At 38.6% G+C, this 21,121-nt stretch overlaps 4 protein-coding genes across 10 annotated transcripts in view; all 4 read right to left on the bottom strand.

Annotated features, from left to right (window-relative positions):
* Positions 1-1,038, bottom strand: LOC123514619. Its single transcript, XM_045272606.1, has 2 exons — positions 740-1,038; positions 1-385 (listed from the first exon to the last, which is right to left on the bottom strand). Exons 1-2 carry the CDS (start codon positions 1,010-1,012, stop codon positions 176-178), a joined length of 483 nt encoding a protein of 160 aa, XP_045128541.1. The 5' UTR covers positions 1,013-1,038; the 3' UTR covers positions 1-175.
* Positions 1,039-5,240: 4,202 nt separating this feature from the next.
* LOC123514620 lies at positions 5,241-6,262 on the bottom strand. The gene is made up of 2 exons (XM_045272607.1): positions 5,950-6,262; positions 5,241-5,613 (listed from the first exon to the last, which is right to left on the bottom strand). Exons 1-2 carry the CDS (start codon positions 6,160-6,162, stop codon positions 5,404-5,406), a joined length of 423 nt encoding a protein of 140 aa, XP_045128542.1. The 5' UTR covers positions 6,163-6,262; the 3' UTR covers positions 5,241-5,403.
* A 4,725-nt stretch (positions 6,263-10,987) lies between these two features.
* Positions 10,988-18,291, bottom strand: LOC123514615 (protein ALP1-like). Its single transcript, XM_045272600.1, has 3 exons — positions 17,635-18,291; positions 13,891-14,056; positions 10,988-12,517 (listed from the first exon to the last, which is right to left on the bottom strand). The coding sequence occupies exons 1-3, from the start codon at positions 17,640-17,642 to the stop codon at positions 11,612-11,614; spliced, it is 1,080 nt and encodes a 359-aa protein (XP_045128535.1). The 5' UTR covers positions 17,643-18,291; the 3' UTR covers positions 10,988-11,611.
* A 1,781-nt stretch (positions 18,292-20,072) lies between these two features.
* The window catches only part of LOC123514614 (putative ribosome-binding factor A, mitochondrial), a 10,501-nt gene continuing 9,452 nt past the window's right edge, over positions 20,073-21,121 (bottom strand). For 6 of the 7 annotated variants that reach the window (XM_045272592.1, XM_045272595.1, XM_045272596.1 and 3 more), the window contains exon 7: positions 20,073-20,404. In XM_045272592.1, the coding sequence (XP_045128527.1) occupies positions 20,102-20,404 (303 nt within the window). In that variant the 3' untranslated portion in view covers positions 20,073-20,101. The remainder of the gene's footprint in view (positions 20,405-21,121) is intronic. The other variant, XM_045272598.1, reaches the window with a different exon arrangement.

A 21,121-nucleotide genomic window follows, 5' to 3' on the forward strand; every position in this document is an offset into this window, starting at 1 on the left:
TTTTTGTTTCATTTTTTATTACAAAAGATAGTCAGAACAAGTGACTAATAAATAACAGTATAAATAAGGAATAAATAATCGATGAAACATGAGTAGGATATGTCAACTATGGCAATGATGTGTTCCGGTGGGCGTAGTGAGAAGGTATCAGAGCGTGGTGTGGAAGACAGGTCTGTCAGGGCATGGCAAGAGTCACAGTCACACTGGCGCTCCCTTCATCCATCCCTGCAGCGCCTCGAGCCACACAGGTGTACACGTCTGGTTGGTGGAAGTCCACAAAGACAAGGTAGGCGTGAGGCAGGTGTGCGCCTGAGCCCAGCTGGTAACGGGAGGCTTGGGGGCTCCAGTGTGGCACGGAGTTGTTCCAAGAGTCCCGCCACTCGATCTGCAAGTTGTTGTCACCATTGATTGATGTTAGTATTATATCATCATCATCATCATTATGATTGTTGTTAACACTAATGATAGTAATAGCAGTATTAAAATGGTTTCATGGACAGTTGAGCAGTGATGTGGTTGGTTGACCCAGGAATACATTTATCAAAGTAAAAAGGTAATTGAATTAGCCTATTTTTGGGTCAATATGAGCTTTATCTACCATCTCCACTACTCAGTATTACTACTGCTTTTATTACAACAACCTACTACTATCATTAATACTATTACTGCTACTACTACTACTACTACTACTACTACTACTACTACTACTACTACTATTACTACTACTACTACTACACACCTGGTGAGCGAGCGCGCCGTCCACCCAGCAGAAGAGGAAAGTTTCGCTCATGGCGGGCACGGCTACCATGGTGCCGTTAGCGATGATGGGTTGCATGGAGGCAGCGTCAGAGGCAGCAGGCCGAGGAGGAGGTGGCAAGGCTGCTGTCAGGGGTACGGTGAGGACAACACTGATCAGAGCCAAACTGAATGCCATGATGAATTGATTTGCCATAGTAGTGATGTTAGTAGTAGTTCCGATAGTGCTACTGTTACTGCTAACGTTGCTTTGCATACTGGTGCTATCCTCACTAGCTGCCCTTATAAATGCTAACGTTACACCTCCTCCCGCCCACCTTATAAAGGAGCCCTCCCCTCCCGCCTGCTTTCCTTTCCTGAACAGGACAAAACGTATACATGGTGGGACATTCGTCACGACATGAACTGAACTTCCCGCCAACAATGATCGGCAGATAAGGGAATCCAGTACGTGTATCTTGCTATTACTGATAAGTATGTGTGTTTGGAAGGGGTGAAGAGAGAGAGAGAGAGAGAGAGAGAGAGAGAGAGAGAGAGAGAGAGAGAGAGAGAGAGAGAGCACAAAGTAAGGAATTAGTCATCCTCGCATTACTGGGAAATCTCGTGGAAAGGCAGGAACTGACCACCTCACAGATGATTCAGAAGAGAGAGTTCATTCATTATGAGTGAGTGGAGACGACGGTTGGTGTCCCAGGGAGGAGAGGCGAGGGCATGGTGTCAAGGGCAAGGGACGGTGTGGATGTTATGGGGGTGTCCTCTAGAGAAAGGATAGGTAAATTTTCAGTGCTATGGCTACATTAAAAGAAATCACAATCTTATAGGACCGCATACTATATTCACACAAAACCATAAATTCCCATGAAAAGTCCACATGGTATATATAAAAAAAAAAAAATAATAATAATAATAATATTTTAGAATACAAAACAAAAGGCTTATAAAGATAAAGCCTCTCTCCCACGCATATGCACGCCTACGGGAAAAAAATGAAATGCTCACAATATTATTATTTCACGGGCCGCATGAATTCTTTTGGTGGGCCGCATACTGCCCGCTGGCGGCAGTTTGCCCACACCTGCTCTAGACGGACAGGAAGGGCAGCGAGGGCACGAAGAGCCAAGGAATTCGTATTGCTAGTACATACTTCATTTATACTACTACTACTATTACTACTACTACTACTATTACTACTACTACTACTACTACTACTACTACTACTACTACTACGACCACTGCAACAACAACAACAACTACTACTATTACTACTACTACTACTACAACTACTATTACTACTACTATTACTACTGCTTTTACTACTACTACTACTACTACTACTACTACTACTACTACTACTACTACTACTACTACTACTACTACTACTACTACTACTGCTACTACTACTTCAGAAGTACGTTTTGGCATTTTCTTTTATTGAAAAGCAAGACTGTGTAAATTATTTCTTCATTACACACACACACACACACACACACACACACACACACACACACACACACACACACAGATTCAGATAGATTCAGATTGTTTATTGACCACAGAAAAATATATACATTACAGAAATTAGAAATAAATTTTGGTCCAAATTACAAGACTTAACTCTTTTGATCAATACAGATCTTTAAAACCTTTTTAAAGCAATAAACACAATGTGTGATATGTTCAGTGCACTAAAATTAACAAAGGCGAACCAGTAAATATGAAATTACCGTGAGATCTTCTACGCACATGCACACGCACACACACACACGCGCGCGCACACACACACACACACACACACACACACACACACACACACACACACACACACACACACACACTATAATACATTATATTAAATACATAAGTAAATCAATCAATAAATAAAGATAAGATAAAATAAAAAAAAAAAAAATGGAAGAAGTAAATAAATAAAATGAAATAAGATTAAACCAAATTAAATTATGTTCGAAACTATTAACTATAATTTATACTTGGAGCAATGATAGATGAATAGATAAACAAGTAGATGAATAATCCCGCATATTAAAGAATGAACAACGTTTTTTTTTATTCACATTAATTTTTCTTTGATTAAAATACTTTTCAAATCATGTAAACATCATATACATCTTCTCTGTGTGTTTTTTTTTCAATAGCAGCTGAAGAAAAAAGAATAAGAAAATAATGTAAAGCTTGAATATAAAAAATCATGTAAAATATTGAAGTTATCATATGAATTTTCCACCACTTGTTTCATACGGCCGGTGCAGCAGGAAAAATTTCCCCCCTGGCACTTCCTCCCGGGAAAAATAGCGTACATTAAATTCCTGTTCACCCCCGAAGAAATTTGATCTGGGCTGTTTTTTCAAAGGGGGGAATTAAAGATCCAGGATATATTTCCTCCCTTTTGGCCATTTCATCCCCTCATATAATAGAAACCACACCCTTGTTTTCAAGTCACCAAGTGCAAGTAATATAATGTAATGTAATGCTTATGACGGAGGTAAATGTGACAAGGACAACATAGGTCATATGGCACTATGGACAAGGGAAGGGGGAGATAAGAGTAAAGATAGGGAAGGACAACCCGTACATAAATGAGAAACAATGAAAGAGTCACTTGCTCCACGTGCTTTATTGCACAAAACAGGGGTAAAGGAAGTACATCCAGTCACGGTCACTCCTCGCTCCCAGCCCAGGTCAGAGACGTCATGTTAAGTTCTTTAATGCTTTTAACAAGATATTTAGCAGCTATCTTTCCAATTGTTTCATCTCTACCAATATGTTTTTTGCAATGCTTTAGTCCCTGTCTTCTGAGGATCGAATCCCTGTATTGTTAGACTTAAGTGATTTGCCAGTTTGCCTCTGGCGTTATGTTGATAGTAGTTAATGTAGCTGCTGCTACCCTTACACTTAGCGTAATCTGGCACTCAGCTAACCTTGATTTCTTACGTTGATCAGGGGCGTCTTTCCCCTTAGTGGACACAGTTACATTCTCCAACCGAAACATAAAAAACATGAACAGAAAATAAACGAGTTCCAATACCAGTGCTATAAAGAGGATTACTATGTAGATCTTGGATCATTCTCTCAATAAAACTGTTCAAATGAGACTAGATGCCATAATTTTCCAGACCAAAATTAAATGGAAACTAGGCAGCCTTCCCTATCGCCTGTTGTTGACATTTTTTCCGTAATGCAAAAAAAAAAAAAAAAAAAAAAAGTCCCTGTCTCATAATCGAATCACTGTATCGTTAAGCTGAAGTGATTTGTGTATATGGGTGGTGGGGGTAATATTGGTGAGGAGGGGAGGAATATTATCCTGGGTCTAAATTCCCCCTAGGGGAGACCTATCCTGGGAGAGATATCCCCTGGGGAAATCTTGAACGTGAGGGAAATAGAGATTACGGCTGAATGTGTGGCCTCCGGCGAAAGAAAACGTAATCTCATCTGTTAAAACATCGTTATATCTGACGTGTTAGGTACATAGATAGTACATGAGAGATTGTTGTCCTTATCAACACCTTATTTTTATAGTTAATACGTCCACGAATGCTATAACGGATGCGGTATCTTTCATTCAGAAGAGAGAGAGAGAGAGAGAGAGAGAGAGAGAGAGAGAGAGAGAGAGAGAGAGAATGCATACTTATTATTCCCAAAACACACACACACACACACACACACACACACACACACACACACACACACACACACACACACACACACACATCACAAAAAGATACATCACAAGGCAGGTTACACGTCCGTGCTAAATTGTCTTATGTTTGGTACGAATTGTTACCGCCAAGTTCACTTCGTGTAGGGAAGAGTTTTCGGCGGTCAAAGTTTTTTTTTTTTTTTTTTCCTGTTGGTGAAAGAAAGAAAGGAGGCGTTATGAGAATGGGGAGTTGTATTTATTAATGCAGTGAGCTAGGAGAGTATGCAGTAGGAGTAACAACATCAGCAATAGCAGTAGCACTATCTGAGGTAACGCTAACAACACTACCATGGAACATAAATCATCATGGTATCCAGTCCGGCCCTGAACTTCCTGAACTTGTGACAGCCGTCCTCCCATCTTCCCCTTTGATGTTTCTGACTCTGCCTGTCTACATTCATCCCGTCATTACACTGACTCACTTAATTATTAGCCTATATAAATTTTGGATAGTTATATTACCAGTGTGTCTTAATTTTCGTTTTACTAATTGATTTAATCTATTTGTTTTTTAAGGCATGTTTTTTGCAATATTAACATACCATTCCTGCAATGTACTGTTGTGAGAAAACTCCCTTTCTGTCTGTCTGTCTGTCTGTCTCTCTCTCTCTCTCTCTCTCTCTCTCTCTCTCTCTCTCTCTCTCTCTCTCTCTGTGTGTGTGTGTGTGTGTGTGTGTGTGTGTGTGTGTGTGTGTGTGTGTGTGTGTGTGTACACAAAGACGCATTAGGTATAATATTAGGAAAAATAATTTATGTTTATCATTTCAATTTTTTATTACCAAAGATAGTCAGAACAAGTGACTAATAAATAACAGTATAAATAAGGAATAAATAATCGATGAAACATGAGTAGGATATGTCAACTATGGCAATGATGTGTTCCGGTGGGCGTAGTGAGAAGGTATCAGAGCGTGGTGTGGAAGGCAGGTCTGTCAGGGCATGGCAAGAGTCACAGTCACACTGGCGCTCCCTTCATCCATCCCTGCAGCGCCTCGAGCCACACAGGTGTACACGTCTGGTTGGTGGAAGTCCACAAAGACAAGGTAGGCGTGAGGCAGGTGTGCGCCTGAGCCCAGCTGGTAACGGGAGGCTTGGGGGCTCCAGTGTGGCACGGGGTTGTTCCGAGAGTCCCACCACTCGATCTGCAAGTTGTTGTCACCATTGATTGATGTTAGTATTATATCATCATCATCATCATTATGATTGTTGTTAACACTAATGGTAGTAGTAGTAGTAGTAGTAGTAGTATTAAAATGGTTATATGGACAGTTCAGTAGTGAAGGTGGTAGGTAAATCTCAGTTTGACCCAGGAATACTTTTATTAAAATAATAAAAGTAATAAAAATAGCCTATTCCTGGGTCAATATGAGATTTATTTCCCACCTTCACTACTCAGTATTACTACTACTACTACTACTACTACTACTACTACTACTACTACTACTACTGCTGCTGCTGCTGCTGCTGCTGCTACACACCTGGTGAGCGAGCGCGCCGTCCACCCAGCAGAAGAGGAAAGTTTCGCTCATGGCGGGCACGGCTACCATGGTGCCGTTAGCGATGATGGGTTGCATGGAGGCAGCGTCAGAGGCGGCAGGCCGAGGAGGAGGTGGCAAGGCTGCTGTCAGGGGTACGGTGAGGACAACACTGATCAGAGCCAAACTGAATGCCATGATGAATTGATTTGCCATAGTAGTGATGTTAGTAGTAGTTCCGATAGTGCTACTGTTACTGCTAACGTTGCTTTGCACACTGGTGCTATCCTCACTAGCTGCCCTTATAAATACTGACGTTACACCTCCTCCCGCCCACCTTATAAAGGAGCCCTCCCCTCCCGCCTGCTTTCCTTTCCTGAACAGGACAAAACGTATACATGGTCAAACATTCATCACGACACGAGCTGTACGAAGACATTCGTCACGACATGAACTGTACATAGTCAGACATTCGTCATGACATGAACTGAACCTGCCGTCAACAATGATCGGCAGATAAGAGAATCCAGCACGTGTTTCTTGTTATTACTGATAAGAGTGTGTGTAGCGGGACGTTAAAGGAAGGGAGAGAATTTATGTATGTATTTATGTATGTATGTATATATGTATATGTATAAACAAACAAATAAATAAATAAATAAATAAATAAATAAATATATATATATACATATATATATATATATATATATATATATATATATATATATATATATATATATATATATATATATATATATATTACGTTAAAGAAAAGTAAAACAATGCAAACAGAGAACAATATAAAAGTGGGAACTGCTCTCCGGTTGGGGCGGTCCAGTGGTTCCTAAACTGTGGGCCATGGTCGCCTGAAGAGCAGCAGAATGTAGTGGGCCATAATCTGATGATATGATGTGTGCATAAGCCAATGGAATTTAGTGGGTCGGTACCCAGTGGAGGTAACTTACATGCATGGACTTAATAACATTAGAGTGGTTATATATATGGACTTAATGTGTGTAGGACTTTAATAACTGTAGTCGTGGGTTATTCTTAGCTGTAGTCGGTGGCCATGGACAAGTATCCTGTATGAAAAGTGAGTAACGAGCAGAAAAAGTCCCCTGGACTGTGGCTGCCATGCTCAGCATTTTCCACTTGTCCACTAAGAGACACGTCCATTCTATGTTTTCTGTCTCACTTCCATACTGTACAAACAATTACACTTTTGCCTATAATATGGATGCCATTTCTCTCAGCATTCCATTTCTCATTTAAATCATCCAAATTACACACTTATGAGTAATTATCCGGAGGTTGAGAATCCCTGTGCTAAACTGAGTCAACTCCGTCTCAACATTACGTCATGATAACTTCCCTTAGAGGACAAACGATGCCACTCGATAAAAGAAATCACTCAGTGTGTTTCTTGTATTAAAGATCACATCGCAAATGCCTGTTTACGGAAATTATGTTTATATATATATATATATATATATATATATATATATATATATATATATATATATATATATATATATATATAAACACACACACACACACACACACACACACACACACACACACACAGAGAGAGAGAGAGAGAGAGAGAGAGAGAGAGAGAGAGAGAGAGAGAGAGAGAGAGAGAGAGAGAGAGAGAGAGACAAATAAAATAATTAGTCATCCTTGCATTACTGGGAAATCTCGTGGAAAGGCAGGAACTGAAAACCTCTTACGTGATTCAGAAGGGAGAGTTCATTCATTATGAGTGCGTGGAGACGGCGGTTGGTGCCCCAGCTAGAGAAGAGAGGCAAAGGCATGGTGTCAAGGGTAAGGAAGGGTCTAGGTGTTATGGGGGCGTCCTCTAGGTCAGTGGTTCCCAAACCTGAGCGAGTATCACTTGGAAGTCCTGCACAGTCGTCGCGTACCACATACAGTAGTTCCAGAAAAACTTAATTCAAGCAAATATTAAAATTATTCACAAGTAGAACGCACAAATGTACTAACAACAAGGAAAAAACTCATTTTAATGGGAGGGATGCATCTGTTTCTTCTCCAGCAGATTGTCTTGTGTGAGGCAATAGTATATATATATATATATTTTTTTTTTTGGGGGAAATGAATGAATTTAATTGAATTGAAAAACGCATATGATCCCGAAAGTACTCATGAACCACTTGGAAGGCCTTCCCGTACCACAAGTGGAATACGTGTCACAAGTTGGTATCCACTGTTCTAGACACACATGAAGGACAGCAAGGGTACGAACTTACGAAGAGCCAAAGAATGCGAGTTGCTACTGCTACTTCTACTGCTTCTACTACTACTACTACTACTACTACTACTACTACTACTACTACTACTACTACTACTACTTATATTACTAGTACTACTACTACTTCTTCTGAAACATATATTAGTATATTTTTGATAAGAAACCAAAACTATACACATTATTTCTTCATTACAAACACACACACACACACACACACACACACACACGGTAGCTCAGTGGTTAAAGCGCTGGCTTCACAAGCCAGAGGACTGGGGTTCGATTCCTCGGCCGGGTGGAGATATTTGGGTGTCTCTCCTTTCACGTGTAGCCCCTGTTCACCTAGCAGTGAGTAGGTACGAGATGTAAATGGAGGAGTTGTGACCTTGTTGTCCCGGTGTGTGGTGTGTGCCTGGTCTCAGGCCTATCCGAAGATCGGAAATAATGAGCTCTGAGCTCGTTCCGTAGGGTAACGTCTGGCTGTCTCGTCATAGACTGCAGCAGATCAAACAGTAAAACACACACACACACAGACAAACTAACACACACAAACACACACACACACATACACAGACACACACACAAAAAAAAAACACACACACATGCACACACACAAACACATACACAACACACACACACAAAAAAAAAAAACACACACACAAACACACACACGTGTGTGCACGCTCGACTCACAATCGAGAGGCCCGGGTTCGAGTCCCGATAAGCAAGCCTCTTAATGTGTGGCCCCTGTTCACCTAGCAGTAAATAGGTACGGGATGTAACTCGAGGGGTTGTGGCCTCGCTTTCCCGGTGTGTGGAGTGTGTTATGGTCTCAGTCCTATCCGAAGATCGGTCTATGAGCTCTGAGCTCGCTCCGAAATGGGGAAGACTGGCTGGGTGAACAGCAGGCGACCGAGGTTAATTACACACACACAGACACACACACTTTATAATAAATTAAATTAAATGAACAAAGAGATCAATCAATGAATAAAGATAAAATAAACTATATGAAAATGGAAGCAAATAAATAAAATTGAATAAAATTAAATCAAACTAAATTATCATCGAAACTATATACTATGTTCTTGGGGCAATGGTAGCTAAACTAATAAATAAACAAATAGATAAATAATCCCTCATATTAATGAATTAACAGTTTTTTTTGTATTCACATTATTTTCTTTTCTTTGATTAAAATACTTTTCATATCATGTAAACATCATTTACATCTTCTCTGTATTTTTTTCTTCATTAGCAGCTGACGAAGAAAGAATAAGAAAAAAATGTAAAGCTTTAATATGAAAATCATGTAAAATATTTGAGTTATTATATGAGTCGTCCAGTCATAGATTTCCACTGCTTGTTTAGTTCGACCCGCTCAATGTGTTGTCTCCAGCGAATGGAAACGTAATCGCATATGTTAAAACGTCTTTATATATATATATATATATATATATATATATATATATATATATATATATATATATATATATATATATATATATATGACGTGTTAGGTACATAGATAGTACATAAGAGATTATTGTCCTTATGAACACCTTATCTTTATAGTTAATACATTTACGAGCGCTAGAACGGATGTGGTATCCTACATCCAGAAGAGAGAGAGAGAGAGAGAGAGAGAGAGAGAGAATGCTCATTATTCCCAAAACACACACACACACACACACACACATCACAAAAAGATACATCACAAGGCAGGTTACACGTCCGTGCTAAATTGTCTCATGTTTGGTACGAATTGTTACCGCCAAGTTCACTTCGTGTAGGGAAGAGTTTTCGGCGAAGTCAAAGTTTTTTCTTTTTTCTTTTATTTTGTTGGTGAAAGGAGCAAAGGAGGCGTTATGAGAATGGGGAGTTATATTTATTAATACAGTGAGCTAGGAGAGGATGCAGTAGGAGTAACAACATCAGCAATAGTAGTAGCACTATCTGATGTAACGCTAACAACACTATATCATGACATCCAGTCTGGCTCTCATTGGTGTCCTTCCTGAACTTGTGACAACCGTCCTCCCGTCTTTTCCTTTGATGCTTCTGACTCTGCCTGTCTACATTCATCCCGTCATTTCACTGACTCACTTAATTATTCGCCTATAAAATTTTTCGACAGTTTTATTAACAATGCGTCTTAATTTTCGTTTAACTAATTGATTTCACTTATTTATCTTTTAAGGCACGTTTTTTGCAATTTTAACATGCCATTCTTGCAATATACTGTTGTGAGAATCCTCTCTTTCTGTGTGTGTGTGTGTGTGTGTGTGTGTGTGTGTGTGTGTGTGTACACAAGTACGCAATAGGTATTATATTAGAAAAAATAATTTATGTTTATCATTTCAATTTTTTATTACCAAAGGTAGTCAGAACAAGTGACTAATAAATAACAGTATAAATAAGGAATAAATAATCGATGAAACATGAGTAGGATATGTCAACTATGGCAATGATGTGTTCCGGTGGGCGTAGTGAGAGCGTGGTGTGGAAGGCAGGTCTGTCAGGGCATGGCAAGAGTCACAGTCACACTGGCGCTCCCTTCATCCATCCCTGCAGCGCCTCGAGCCACAGGTGTACACGTCTGATGGTGACAACTTGCAGATCGAGTGGCGGGACTGAGGACTCTCGGAACAACCCCGTGCCACACTGGAGCCCCCAAGCCTCCCGTTACCAGCTGGGCTCAGGCGCACACCTGCCTCACGCCTACCTTGTCTTGTGGACTTACACCAACCGCCTTTGTTTATCAACAAACCGCAAAGATGGCCACCTCTTCACCACCATGCTTTCAGTGTGGGGGCTGCCAACGCTACTTTGATAGCTTACTTGATGTCACAGAACATCAAAAACAATGCGGTAAGTCTGTTATCCCTTGTAGAATGTTGGAATAAGGCAATATGACCAAAATATTAGTATTTATAGCAATAAAAGACGGTGTTATATGTGTCGCATTTCTTCCCACAGACGCTCGGGCACCTACCGCCATGGTGGCTGCTGCTACAGAGGCCCACAGTGGAGGTAGTTTGCGGGGCATTTATTCAAACCCAACTACTGTTTCATACATGATTTTAACAAATTTAAATATTTTACTAAATATTAACTTTAACCCTCTCAGCACGGCATGACTTGAGGCAGAACATGAGTATTTTAAGCTTGCTGGGACAAATGAAAGGATATATTAAGCTTACTGGTCTATGAAAAGAATGTATTTTAAGCTATTTGTCAAAGGCAGGGGGTATTTCAAGCTTGCTCTATTCCTTAAACTATCAAACTGAAAATCCGCTCTTCTTTGTCCGTGCAGAACGGGTTAAATGAAAATATTTTACAATAAGGGTAAGTAATTTAAACTTGTACTTTGACTTAACATGATTACAAATTATCTATTTACATGTGCATGGCCAAGCCAGTGGCTATCTCATCCCTTTTCTGAACTGCCGCAGCACGTGCTTCTCGTGCTGCAACATTATCAACTCCAACATCATGTCCAATTACTTCTAAGTCCTGCTGAATCTCTAAATCTAGGTTTAAGTTTTCCTTCATTAAAATTATATTATGCATCACACAGGCACCAGATATTACTAAAGGGATTCTTTCTACATCAATCATCTCTAACTTCTGTAGCCGCCTAAATTTTGATTTCAGAAGCCCAAATGCCCTCTCGATGACAACCCTTGAAGTGGAGTGGATATGATTAAAATTAACCTGCCATGGAAGCAAGTGTCCATTGTCTCTATATGGAACTAGCATGTAAGGCTGCAGAGTATAGGCTGAATCTCCTAATAGATGATAATCTTCAGGAAGATTACCATTTTCCAACAGAGTGTAAAGTGGGCTATTTCTAAACACTCTGGCATCATGTACAGAACCAGGCCAACCTGTCAGAATGTTAATGAACCTAAGTTTGGCATCACAAACAGCTTGCAACTGAATGCTAGGAAAACCTTTCCTATTTATGTATGCCTGTCTTTCATGTGACGGCCCTGGGATAGGGATGTGAGTCCCATCAATGGCTCCTATTACTCCAGGCATATTTGTTCTTCTAAAAAAGTCATCAGCCAGTTGTGGAAGCTGATCTCGTGTTGGCCATGCAATGAGAGTACCTCTTATGGCTTTCAGTGCATTGCAGACTTGGAAAAGAACACGGTGAAGAGACGATTTGCCAAGGTCAAACCGATCAGCAACCCCGCGGAATGACTCAATGTTCCCCAGCAGCCACAGCGTAACCAACACCTTTTTGGATACAGGAATGATCTTGGCAGGCAGGTGTGGGGCAAGCAGACGGCAGACTTCCTGTCGAGTTAAAATTGCAGTTAATCTTTAATCTATAATTCCAGAAAATATGTCTGTGTCCAAATGGAACATGGCCGATAACACACCAAATGCTTTACCACCACTTAGTTCAAGAATTCAAGAGTCATGTGGACATGAAAATACCTATTAGATGTTATCAGGCACATTGCCAGGGACAACATTTCTAAGTACTGCTAGTACATATGAAAATACATTTTTGACCTAGTTATTCTTCACTATGACCCTGTGCATGAGAGCTCTGATACCTTTGAAGAATAGTTGATTTTTTTTTTTTTTAACAACATTTTTTTTCACAAATCAAATCTTACTTTGTGATATTGGCAATGTGAAAAGTAGTGATTTGTGATGCATAGCAAGCATATATTGATTAGTACATATTATGAACCTAATTAAAAAATGTGTAATATTTCAGTGAAATGCATCCTGATGCGAATAAATGCTTACATGCGATGCCCATCACTCTGAGTCTTGTGATTGATAAGGAAGGTAGAAAAATTTAACTTTGAAGTAAAGCCAGTTTTGTCTATAATAGGCTAGTCTAAGTTTTAAGTATGAAATGCTTTGGGTTAGGTAAGGTTAATAATCTTCATAGGCAAAAATGGTGGCATACAGACAATGGTGTGCTAGCATAACATTATGTGCATAATTCAAGGAAGCTACTGGGCATTCTTGCAATGACCACTGACAATCCAGCATCTTTTTACATAAAGCAAAGCACTGACAGATAGAGCCTCACACATAATTAGTTAATAATTTTGTGTAATACTCATTGTTTTATAAAGGAACTCTAGTGCCTGGTGAAGGCAGGGGCCCCAGGGTTTTATTGCAGTTTCTGCCAATACACTATGTATGTTTTTATTATCATGGTTACTAACATCTCATTATTAGTAATATTTATGACTTTGTCAAGCTGAAAATTATTTCTTGAACTATGTTAGGTTAAGTCAGAGAGGTTGGTGTGGAGTCCATTTTCGAAATTATTTCCAAATGGCTAATGAGTTTAGAAGTGTTAATAATAATAATATGTAAACACTCATAATATTAAAAACCACCAATAGTGTATCGCCTGGAACTGCAATTTGTGTGGGCCCAGCCAATTTCTCTCTATGCATTGTAGGGGGAGGCAGTTGTTAATGACGGCAAGGCTTGGAAATAGTATTTAGGATCTACTATTTCTGTTTCTTATGATGAAAAGATCACATCTATACTAATAGATTTCTTAGTTTATGCAATATATAGGATTGTTTATGCCCAAAACACGACCTCTGTTTTCCTTCTAAGTTGCCGTCCATCACTGCCTCACCCTTTCCACAAATCAATTAACCAAGTTATCCATGTCCTTCACTACTTACTTCAACAGTTTCCCTTTGCATACGAAAGTGTTTCTTGAAGTCTTCCCCGGAGTAAAGAGGCACTATCGTCTCTGCATAGTCCTTGACCCTCACAGGACTTGGCGGCCTATCATCTCCCTCTTCTCCTTGCTTGCCCTCCCACGTTATCTCGTTTGCTTTAAGCTTCCTGCATGAGAAGGAGTAGTCCTCACTTATAGTTCTACATGTATTACACTTGTCTTATCTCTGCTTGCAAACACACATACACACATTCTCTGTCTCTCCCTTCATTCGCCCAGTTTCTTTCATACACATTTATCAGTACTAATAAGATATACGTGCCAGATTCTCTTATCTGCCGATCACTGTTCCCGCCAAATTTGGTTCATGTCGTCATGAATGGCTAATGATGTAAACGTCTTGTTTTGTTGCGGAAAGGAACGGATTGGGCGGGAAGTGGCGGGAATCGGGAGAGGGGATGTGACGCTAAGTAAGTAAGTAAGTAAGTAAGTAAGTTTATTTGGATTCTTCATGTGCATTACAGGCATAGTATAAAACCACTGAATGTACATAGATATTTCCTCCAGGATGACCAACTAAAGTTTAACAACTTATTTCCAGTAGGGTCCCTTTTTCTATCCAGCAAGATGGGGCAGACAGCACAGGAGTCATTATACATATAGAAATGGCACACAGTAATACTAAATCTAAGACTTATTTACCTACTCTTCCATAAAATTAACAGTAAAGCCTAAATCTACATTCTAAGACAGTCATGGTTAAAAATAAACATAGTCATTTGATTCAGCAGCTCTTTCTTCATCCTGTAAATATTTCCTGAGAGCTACTTTGAACAGGTGTTTGGATTTTATGATTTGTAGGTTTTTTGGTAATGAGTTCCAGTCTCTAATGGCTGTGTGATAGAATGTATGTGCTGAGGGACCCTGTGCGATTGACATACAAAAGTTCAAATCATTATTTCTTGTCCTAATTGTATGGGTATCTGTTTTCCTTTGGAAGTGTTCTGCAAGATATGTTGGTCCTCTGTTGTTATGAATATTGTGTGCGTGGCTTAATTTTAATTCTTTTACCCTATTCTTAACACTAAGCATATTTACTTGTTTTCTCTCCGCTTGTCCTATATGAGATCTGGGGTCTAAGCCTAAAATAAATCTAATAATCTTGTTTTGACATATTTGTAGTTGTTTCTTAGATCTACTTGTCAGTCCAGAGTACCAAGAGGAGCATGCATAATCAAAATGAGGTTGAATTAGGGCGCTACATAAGGTTTTCTTAATTTTCTTATCAAGGTCCTTTGCTTGTCTGTACATGAATTTTAACCTTGCATTTATCCTCTTGATAATCTGTGTACAGTTTAGCTCTCCTGAGACATACTGATCCAAAAGAACTCCTAAGTATTTTACTGATTTTACACCATTTAATTCCTGACCCAGACATGTTATATTAAAATCATCTACATTTTTTAGTTTTGTTTTTGATCCCACTAACATAATTTCCGTTTTTCCTAAATGCAGAGACAGCTTGTTATTTATCATCCAGGTGTTACATGATTCCAGTTCTTTACTTAGTCTATTTTTAATAATATCTACATCCTTGTGTGGAACAATCAAAATGCTGTCATCTGCATATAGCAACAGTTTACATGAGACACTGATTTTCATGTCATTTACATAACACAGGAACAGTAGTGGACCTAAAATGCTCCCTTGTGGTACCCCACAGGATATATTTCTGGTTTCCGAGCAATGTTCATCAATTTTCACGATTTGGCTTCTTCCACTTAGATAAGAGTAAAACCATTCCACTGACTCTACACCCATTGCTTTTAATTTTTCACACAAGATATGGTGGTCAACAGTATCAAATGCTTTTTGCAGATCCAGGAGAGCTAAGCCCGTATACATCCCTTTTGACATATTAGTTTTTAGTAAGTCTAGTAAATGAGTCAGACATGTATCTGTGGAATGACTGTCTCTAAAACCTGATTGAAATTCATAAATGATATTGTTTTCTTTTAGGTAATTCGATAACTGATCATATATAGTTCTTTCTAGTACTTTAGATATTATATTAAGGATACTGACTGGTCTGTAGTTACTTACTTCTTGCCTGTTACTCTTTTTGTACAGTGGTTTTACTCTAGCTTCTTTGAATCCTTGTGGCACTTCATTTGTATATATTGACTTATTGATAATGTGAGTTATTGGACCTTTTAGTATTGGTGCTCCATCTTTTATATACCTCGCTGGTATACAGTCTAAACCGGTACTTTTATTTATTTCTAGTTTCTTTAGTAAATTGAATACATAATCTTCAGTTGTCCCAGTAAGTTTGAACTTATTTTCTATAAGTCCTTTGGATCTGTAGTAGTTTTTGAAATTATAAGAGTCCGTAGTGAAAATCCTATCCGCATATGGCAATTTACTAACCAACTTTGATGCTATGGTTGTAAAGAATTTGTTAAAGTATGATGCTATTTTCTTTCCGTCAAAACATAGTTCTTCCTCAATTTTAAGCACTGTTTTTGTATCTTCTTTTGATTTTCCAGAATAACCTAAATTTTTGAGCCGTTGCCATAATTTCTTGCTATTGTTATAGTTTTCTTGTATTTTATCGGAGATATATGTAGATTTTATCTTTCTTATATTTTGTTGTAGTTTGTTTCTTGATTTGCAGAATTTGTCATATTTATCTTTGCTGTTTTTATCCTTTTTATATTCACCTAAAAGTCTATCTCTTTCTTTAATCATGTCTAGCACTTGCGGAGTTATCCATGGTTCGGTTCTTTGTTTAATTCTAATTTCTTTTACCGGAGCTACCTTGTCAATTACTTTAATTAAAATGTTTTAAAATTGTTCCATGCTTCATCGACTGTTTCTGCCTCATAAACATTGTTCCAGATTTGGCTCCCTAATTCCTCATTGAATATCTGTGCATCATATGTTTTCATTGATCTGATCTTGATACTCTTATGACTATTTATACATGCCTTCACTGTCTTTCTAGTACAGTATATTACATAGTGATCACTAATTCCTATTGGCAGTACTCCCTGTTGACTAATTTTTTTCAGGTTTACTACATATTATATGGTCTAAAATAGCTGATGATTTACCAGTTTCCCCTGGTCACCTCACTTATTAGTTGTTCCATACCAAACATTTTCATGAAGTTTACATACCTTTTGTACAGTTGCCCTATTCTCTTAAGAAAACATATATTCATATCACCCTGAATTATCACTTCATCCTCTTGGGAAAATTTTGTAACATTTTCTTCTAGCAAATCTAAGAAATTATTTTGCTGCGGAGGTCTGTAGCAACAACCAACAATAATAGGTCTTGTTTTTGGCAAAAGTACTTCACACCAAATAACTTCAAGTCCATCAGTGTCTATATCATTCCTCTGGTTGAAGGTTAAACATGATTTTATATACATACACACTCCTCCTCCATTCCTATTTCTATCTTTTCTTATTACCTGGTATCCACTAATTTCTATTTCATTGTTGGTAACTGAATCGTCAAGCCAAGTTTCTGAAATGCACATTACTGCCGCATTAGTTTTAAGTGCCAATAATCTAACTTCCTCCAATTTATTCATGAGTGAGCGGCTGTTTATATGTATTATGTGTAACCCTTTGTTATTAAATGATTCGTAAATTTTGCTGTCAGATTTGGATGGTGTAGTGATGTCAGGATGTTCATTACCTTCGTTTAAATCATTGCATATTTCTACATTTACCTGAGCATTGTCACTGTGATGTTCCTCCTGAAAAGGCAATTCAGCTAGACAGCACGAATTACACATGTATTTACACTGTCTTTCTTGCCATGTGATGTGTTTCAGGTTACCTCTAATGCACTTTAAATGAGCTACCTTATTACAAAGAACACATATCAACGATTTACTGTTCGTGTATATGCCTTTGTTGCACAATTCACATATTTTCTTTTCACTTTTCTTGTTATATATTACGTTTTTTATGCACTTTATGTGTACCTTGCAGTTACATTCTTCACACTCCTTTGTTTTGCTGGTTTTAATAATTCCTCTTCCACAATGCATACATGGATATTTAGGGCGTCTTTTTCCTTCCTCTCTTGTCTTCACACTATTTTCATTCACATTTCTACACTGGGGGCCGGGATTGGTGCTGATATCACCACTCTGTAGTAGTATCATTAAAATTATTGTTCCAAGGGAAGGTTGTAGCTTGTTGTATCGTCGAACTTGGCAACTACTCCGTTGTTTATGTTTTGAGTTGCCAGCTCTCTCCCATTGCTGCCCGTCTCTGCATACCTGCCAATACCGCCCTGAATATCGCGTTGCTAGCAGTCTTTCCTCTTTGTTGTTTCTATTGTAGCTGTCCTGGGGTGTATTGTTGTCCTTTTGACTGTGTGTCACGTGTGCGTTATCAGCAAACTATGGTATAGAGTCCACTAGAAACTTTTAGCTAGAACTCAGAACTTATTGATATTAGATTAGTTGACAATCTTTTTAGCTCATGCAAGGGCAAATTCTATTCCTTTTGCAGTAACAAATCCCCCCTAAAATCTTTCTTATACAAGTATATATATATATATATATATATATATATATATATATATATATATATATATATATATATATATATACACACACACACACACACACACAGCAAGGCCCCACACTTGGTGAATTAATCAGTATGGCGAAACTACCGCCAAATGCGAACTTCACCAAGCACGAGTTTTTTATACCATAAATTGCCTAAAAAATGCCTCAATCAGTATTTGATTATTGCCAAAGTCCCTCTTTTGATCCCTAAAATACCATCTTTCAAGCTGAAATAAAATCTTTTGCCTTCACATATTAGAACACATATACAAAACAGACCAATAAACAATAAATAAAGCTAATAAGACATGATATTATAAAGGCTGCAACTCCCGTTTTTCTATCCGCTTCCCTCGCCCACTTACTTCCTTACCCCCACCGGTACCGCCTGTTGCGCTGGTAGAGGACATGTTGACGGTAAATCGCCAGAATTTGTTCCCACGCTAGCAAAACAGAGGGTAGCACAAACAAATTGGCTGAAGGGGACTCTCACACTGCGTTCTGATAGGTTTAGAGAGAGGTCTGACGTCACCGGGGAGCCGCGTGGTTCGCCGTGCGGCCGCCAAGTTTGAATTCAAATCGCGGAGCGTGCCCTCGATGGTCCGTGGCCACTAGGGTTGCCACCTTTTACAAAATAAAATAAGGGACACCTCTACCGGGGACATTTCGGGCGCGTGGCGCGTTCCGGTGGCCCGGGAAAAAACCGGTTGTTTTTAAAGTCCCAAATTTCTGAAAAATGCATAGAATACTTATACATCAAGTAATAAAACCAACAAAATGATTTTACATACCACATTAGCCTCTGGAGTCACTTAGTAGTCAGTAAAGGAGTAGTCAAGAAAACAATTAGTCATTTTTACGGTTCTTTATTACCAATGAACATTGTTATATAAGGCTGGATACACAGTCAAGTTATGTCAACAGGATTTCCTCTTTTACTTATTCTTCTTCCAAGTGTACTTCTTATTGCTCCTTGCAGCACTGAGTAACTCTTTGTCTTTCAAAACACTGCTGTGAAATTCTGAACAGGACTGCTCAAAGTTGAGAGTGATCAGGAGCTCACTCATGAGTTCCACAGAGCACCTGTTCCTGTTTTCACTCCACTTGCTGGCCATCCTGGAGAAGATCCTTTCAACATATCCAGTAGATTCTGGGATGCTCAGTATGTGGCTTATAATAGACATGTTAGGAAGGTCAGCTCCTTGTAAAACAGACACCCACCTGGCAGCCACATCTTTGGTCTTCCATTCAGCATATTCTCTGAGCTTCTTCAGAATGATATTGAATGTGGTGCATTCATCATAGAGGTGCAGTGGGCACTCGGGAAAATACAGAACAAACCGCTATGGGACGCAACATTTTATTCTCAAATATGGGACGATTCCGTATTTTACGGGACGGGTGGCAAACCTAGTGGCCACCCTTCCTCCAAAATTGAATTTCGCCAAGCTGAGATTCGCCAAGTGCGGGGGCTTACTGTATATATATATATATATATATATATATATATATATATATATATATATATATATATATATATATATATATATATATATTACCTTAAGGAAAAATAAAACAATGTAAAATGTCCATCAATTTTCAATACCATCTTTTATTCAAACTCATCAATATAATCTTCCTCCTCTACCCACTCCACCTCCATATCCTCCTCCTGCAAGTCCTGATAAGAGAGATCTCCAGGATAGTTTAGTAAGGCAGCTTCCTTGTTTTTCTTGCATGTCTCCTTCTTCTGTATTTGCCTGTACTGGTTGGCCCATTTTTGAATTGCCTGTTTCCCAGTGTTACTGAAAAGACTCATAGATTCCAGTGGGTGATGGTCTAAGAGGCTGGCCTGAGAAACTATCTTAACCTCTCTCCTGTGTTCTGCTCTTGCTCTCTTCAAGCTCTGATGGATCTGTAAATATCACAGGATTACATGTCATATTTTACAGATATTAATAAACATACCTTGCCTGACTTTTCCACTGTTGGCTGTTCAATAATAGTGACAGACAGTTAAAATTCAAAACTCAAAACCAACTGGAATCAACTTGGTACTTAGTTCATTGTTCATTATGTTATGGAAAACTGCCAGAATCATGAGTCAATTTAAATTTATGCAGTTAGCTGGAAAAAATGTCTTTCCATCACTTGTCTGTTATCAGACACAACCAGCATCAGACAGCAAAAAAAAAAAAAAAAAAAAAAAAAAAAAAAAAAAGTGACATAATTAGCTAAATACTATGCACATTATCTTGGTTTTGGGATGTAATTTCTTTGGGATAGATTTTTTTTGTCCTCTCCATGCAAATGTATTTTATCAGTTTAGTTATACAATTAACATAAAACTATATATCTTGGCACATATGAAAGAAAAAAACTGTTTTAATACCAAATCTTAGCAGGATAATGGTTAAAATTATATGTGTACATCATATCTCCTGATGCTTTTGTTGAGTTGCCACTTGTCTATTAACATTGTCTCCTGTCTTCCCCAAGATAACACTTCTCTGGAAATACAACCCATCATCTCACAACTTGGTTCTTCTTTTGTGACCTGTTCATGTCGTCAACCACAGCCTGTGTTAAGACCTAGGTTTGACAACAGCATTGAAAACCCATATCTCCCACC

This window comes from Portunus trituberculatus, chromosome 38, assembly GCF_017591435.1.
Source record: "Portunus trituberculatus isolate SZX2019 chromosome 38, ASM1759143v1, whole genome shotgun sequence".
Lineage (NCBI taxonomy): Eukaryota > Metazoa > Arthropoda > Malacostraca > Decapoda > Portunidae > Portunus > Portunus trituberculatus.